Here is a 5,803-nt window from a genome sequence, read left to right as displayed (position 1 = left end):
GGTCTGTATTTAATCTCATAGTAATTTGTAATATGCATCAGTATACAGGTATCAATTTTACTGACAACCCTAGTAATTGTACTATGTTTGTTGTAATTTTGATCTCCTGAAGTCAATGTGTATGTGTGCGTGTGTACAGGAGTGTGGAGGATAATTCAGAATAATGCACGAGGGTTAACAAAGAAACAATTTGGTGGTTATTTGTTAGCCTGCTATGAATGCAATCTTTGCAACAACTTTAAATGAGTCTAAAACCATAAATTTGCTGATGCTGGCTTGTCCCAAATATGATTACATGGAAAGCTAATAGTGGATAGAGAACTACCTTTTTCCTGCTGAGTTCTCCTGCACTTTAACTGAAAGGCGATTAAGGCAGAGTTAAAAGCATTCATAATGTTAAACTAAATAAAAGAAAATAGATGTAATGTGCAAACTAAAACACTGTTTGTCAGAGATTTAAAATGTATATTAGGACCTAAGAAAATAAAAATGATAAGTATAACAACCAGTACATTAAATCCCAATCAATAAAGTTGTGCCTCTATAAATTTTCTACATGTGATAAAAAGTAAGAGAACCATCTTACTTAGACAGTTGACTGAGGTCCTCACAAGAGAAAGGAATCAGCAGCTGAAAGTGGCTCAGAGTGGTGCCAGCACACCAATCTAGCACCAGCTTTCGGACCACTGTACTTTTCCCTGTTCCCACAGCACCATAGATGAGGACATTGAGCCCCCGGCCATCACTCCAGGTGTCAGTGTGCTGAAACAGCTGTTCCACAGTTACAGAGCGATTACAGTGTGTTTGGGTTTGGAATGGAGAGCCGAGTAGTCCTGCCCTCTCCTCAGCATCAGTTTCAAGGATCAGTGGGTCGACATGCATGGTCTCAGGGCTGAAGAAACCTCCAAACTGTTTTTCCTCCTGAGGAAGGTGGCTAAACCATAGGAGGAGCTTTCTCTTGTGGATCTCTATTGGGTCTATAGAGAGAAAGAAAAAGAAGGAGTTTTTATTCTTTAAGTGGTGGATTTTCTCAGATGTGATGAAACCTTATTAAAGTGGTAATGCAATAATTAATTTAATACAATGATCAAATTGAATCTGTTTTATCCTGATGTACAGTGCTGTGAAAAAGTCTTTTCCTCCTTCCTTTTTGGACTCTGACCTTGAGTTTGAGATCACTGAGATCCACACTACTCAAATGTTTTAGTATACACAGTACTGTGCAAAAGTTTAAAGCAGGCGTGAAAAAATGCTGTAAACAATGAATGCTTTCAGAAATATAAATGATTGTTTATTGGCCCCAGATGTATTCTTGTAGCAGGACAATGACCCCAAACATACAGCCAAAGTCATTAAGAGCTATCTTCAGTGTGAAGAAGAATAAAAAGTACTGGAAGTGATGGTATGGCCCCCACAGAGCCCTGATCTCAACATCATCGAGTGTGTCTGGGATTACATGGAGAGACAGAAGGGTGCGAGGAAACATCCACAGAAGATCTGTGCTTAGTTCTCCAAGATGTTTGGAACAACCTACCAGCCGAGTTCCTTCAAAAACTGTTTGCAAGTGTACCTAGAAGAATTGATGCTGTTTTGAAGGCAAAGGGTGGTCACACCAAATCTTGATTTGATTTCAATTTCGCTTTTGTACATTCACTGCATTTTGTTGATTAGTCAAAGTCAAATTACACTTTATTGTCATCTCCGCTATATACAGTACAGTATATAGAGAGACGAGATGACAAGGCTCCAGGTGCATCAGTGTAAAAACAAACAAATATAACAAGAGTAGAAAATAGATATATAATTCAGGACTAGGGGCAAAGGGATCAGTAACAATTTATTTGAAATTTACAATTTACAGTTTGACGCTTAAGGTCACCTTGAAGTGATTTAAAGTGACCAGTGTAGCAACTTGTAAACATGAGCAGAATTCTTGAGAGTAATGACTGTCCATAAGCAGCATCTGCATTACAAAGGCAGTGTACGGGGAGTGCAATAGAGTCAGTTAACAGTTTGTTTGTTTGTTTGTTTGTTTGTGTGTGTGTGGTGGGAGAGCCGGTAGTGAGATTGATGGCTTGCGGGAAAAAGCTATTTCGCAGTCTGGAGGATCGGGACCCGATGCTGTGAAAGCGTCTGCTGGATGGAAGCATCGGCACTTTTGATTAACACTTTCATTTTTGAAAGCATTCTTTGTTTACAGCATTTTTTCTCACCAGCCTAAAACTTTTGCACAGTGCTGTATACCTAGGGTATCCATTTGAAACTCCACCCGAGTTATTGTATTCATAAACTTGGGTGTTCATGTCGCCCTCCCACCCAGTAGGGTAACAAGAACACCCCAGTCTATTACGGCTAAGTGATGTACAACAACAATGTACAATGTAAAACAACTTTGTAAAAAATGAAAGGGCAAAAGGCCCATATTGCAGGCCTTATTTTGTAACAAGGAAATACCATCATTGTACTGTTCTACAAAGTACTGTGACATTACTACCAAACAATTGACTGATATTGCATTTAAGAGACAATAACTGAGAAAATGAACTGAAGTGTGGACCTAGTTCTAAAGAGTTTGAGGTAGTAAACTTCCTGCAGTAAAAACCAGAGACTGGCCAGGGTGCAGCCTCCATTCCCATCTGCCACATCCTCCATGTTTTGAGTAGATGACTCATCTGTCTGGAAAAAATAATGCATCATGCCGATTAGTTCAGCTGTTGTTTACAACCTTAATAAAATACAAATGCACAGAGAACAACATTTCAAGCACAACTTGCTTTCATTACTTTGCTGCTTACTTAATCTGATAATCACGCTAAGGAATAACATGTAGGAACAAGCTGTTGTTTGCATATTGCAGCAGATATAAGTTATTACACCTCCAAAGCACTGACTTTTACGCAACTGCACACAATTAATATAAACACAAATGAAACCTGTCTACTTTTGCTCTGAGAAACTTCCTGCAAGGTTCCTAAGAATTCTGTTGGGTCTTTATTACAAACAAAGAAAACAATGGAAATATGAACCAGTTTAAATGAATGACACCAGTCGTCGTTTACAAAAAAGTGAAATTCATAAAATGATTAACAGCATATTAATATTATTCTGCATAATACTTTGCATTTGCATTAACATTTGCCACAAGTAGATGGTGGTTCTTTACTACATCCCATTGTGGAAAATAGTCACATCAACTATTGTATGGACAATGTCTCTACACAGCCTAACATACCTCAACTTCTTGCACATTTTTCACACACTCAACAGAAACATTGAGCAAAGCCTGTTTCTATGAGTGCTGACATAAAGATGAAACTAACTTTCCAGTGACTACACATGTAGTCACTGGTCCTAAGTTATGACATGTCCTAGCAGTTTACACACCTTCCACTACTTATTTAACAAGCCGAAATGCAGAAGCAGTGTGTAAATCAGTAAGTACATAAGTACACTCCATGATTCAGTAGCTTGTTGATCCTCTTTTGGCAACACGCACGCATGCACACACACACATACACACACACACACACACACACAGAGTGAGGTGCCGTTTGATCGGTGATATTGCACACTGACTAAGGGGGGTGCTGTTGCTACTATAATAAATACAGTTATAATAAATACAGTTTATAGAAGTAGTCAAAGGAGCTTGCAAAGAAAAGCGTCTGGACTTCTTTAAATTACTTGAAGACATTTCACCTGTCATTCGAGAAGCTTCTTCAGTTCTAAGGTCAAATGGTGGGGAGTCCCAGATTATCTTGGACATGCAGACTGGGCAGACTGGGAATGGACGACCAACCTTCCGGTCAGTAAGTGACCTGTTCTAAATTGACTGTACTGTTACATTTAGCAGTGAATCCAAATGACAGTGAGTCTCATTCCCTCGCTCTGAAACTCCCGCTATCGCCATATTTTTCCCTATATGGTAGTATATAAAAAGACATAGTATATAAACAGTGTGCTGGGTAGAAAAATTTTCCAGTTGGGAGGGTGGAATTAATGATGCATTTGCGCTGTGTGGGAGAAAAATAACTCACAGTGAATTATCTGCAGGACAGCTTAAGATATGCCCTTTTAACCGTTGTACATAGAAATATATCGAGTATATTCGATATATCGTACATCCCCACTACTATGCCAGGGCCTTTAAGTCACTAGGCATCAAGGTTCAGTTAATCACCAACCTGTGGGGGAGGAGATTCATCCTTTTCTGCTGCTTCTTTGTCTCGGGAAGTTTTCTGTTAACAGTTAAAGCATAAAGTCACACAACTGATGCAAAAACAATCTTACATCTGCATACATCTGCATGCATTTGTTTTCTTAAGACTCAAGACGTTTATTGTCATTTCGTATGGTGTTACCCAGCCTGAAACGAAATACTGTTTCTCACCAAATTCCACAAGATGTCTTTATTTAACACGTCACCAGCCCCCTTTGTGATAGCCTTCATATTTATTTAGACATATTTTGGTATTTCTAAGAATATAATAACTCTGCTTAGACTACATATAGCGTCTGCGTCTCTTCTGCAAATGCCACTGTCTCATAGCTAACAATCATGCAAACTACACATAAAATACAATAAGACATACCACCGTCTTATCGTTCGTCTCCCGACCACACGTTGTCCAGGAAAGTAGCTTAACGCATGCAGTATGCCGTTTCCTTTTAGGTTTTCAAATTTTCAAATTTGTCCAGTATCATTAAGGACTTGACACACAGAAACATATGTATCACACCGACTGTCATTCTTCCGCTTCACCGTCGATGAGTTTCATGTTTCAACTTCCGGTAGTGCTGACGACAAGCAGTCCAAAACGTAACTCTTATCCACCTTTCCATAACCTCGATCGAAAACATCAAGGAAGATCAAGGTCGAGGAAATGTGTGTCGGAAAAATCACGAGGGCTAAGAAGTGCAACGTAATAAAAATCTGACCAACTAAAGTACGCAATTTCCCTATTTGCTAGTTTGTACTTAGTAAGTTCACACGGGAGTCTAGACTTCCATGGGAGGACGCGGGCGTGATGACATCACAGCTCAGCTCCAGCGATTTATTGGAGTGGCTGGAGTTACAATGGAAACACGGGTAACTACTAGAAGTATTTAAAAACATTCATAGATAGATAGCTATTTCTCTATATATCTATATATCTTGTCTTTAGAAAACCTCCTTGCCATTATTCATATTCATGACCATTATTAGTTGTCTTCTAACATTAAAAAAAATCTTTCACTATGTCAACAGGCTTCATACAGTTGAGCAAATCACTAAGTGATTAAAGCACTAACTTTATTTCTCTTAATGAAAACATGCATGTTCAATCATCCAGGTAAGCAAAACCCAAAAAATTAAGTCTAAATTTTAATTCTAATGAAGTCATTTAGCTTCAATCAATTATATAGACCAGGAGTAGTGAAAAATAAGGAGAAAAAAGGGCTCTGTTTTCTGTTGCCTATATTGTAGATGCTGACTTTGCCTCCTAATTGAAACAGCAAATGAGTACGGTCAGGGGTTACAATGGGATTCAGGAGGTGGAGAAACCCTAAAATTGGTTGTATTGGTTGGCTAAGCATGGGGAAAAGAACGCCAGCTGACAAGAATTTCTATTTTGAGCTCCAGTAGGTTTCCTTTTTGTACAGGCTGTGATCAACTGATTTGTGCTGCTGCTGTTCATTGTGGACTTGGATGTCTGAATTTAAAGAGGTGTAAGAAGATGTTTCATGAGCTGTCTTGGCTGATTTCCCTCCCCTACACTGACACTACACTGTTGCTGTCTTTATACTAGACATATAAAGTTGG

The 5,803-nt window shown here is 38.8% G+C and overlaps 1 protein-coding gene across 1 annotated transcript; it reads right to left on the bottom strand.

The window, feature by feature from the left end:
* Positions 1-586: 586 nt before the first annotated feature.
* LOC102303767 (NLR family member X1) lies at positions 587-5,025 on the bottom strand (the record flags this gene model as incomplete). The annotated part of the gene is given in 4 exon segments (XM_005952570.3): positions 587-977; positions 2,558-2,676; positions 4,185-4,238; positions 4,593-5,025. Coding segments are annotated over 3 exon segments (530 nt in total), but the record flags the coding sequence as incomplete, so codon positions are not given.
* Between the last annotated feature and the right edge of the window lie 778 nt (positions 5,026-5,803).

Source organism: Haplochromis burtoni, unplaced genomic scaffold, assembly GCF_018398535.1.
Source record: "Haplochromis burtoni strain Fernald_Lab_line unplaced genomic scaffold, NCSU_Asbu1 Contig_1832, whole genome shotgun sequence".
Taxonomy (NCBI): domain Eukaryota; kingdom Metazoa; phylum Chordata; class Actinopteri; order Cichliformes; family Cichlidae; genus Haplochromis; species Haplochromis burtoni.
The sequence above is the reverse complement of the archived record's forward strand: the minus strand, read 5'-3'. Positions and strand labels throughout refer to the sequence as shown.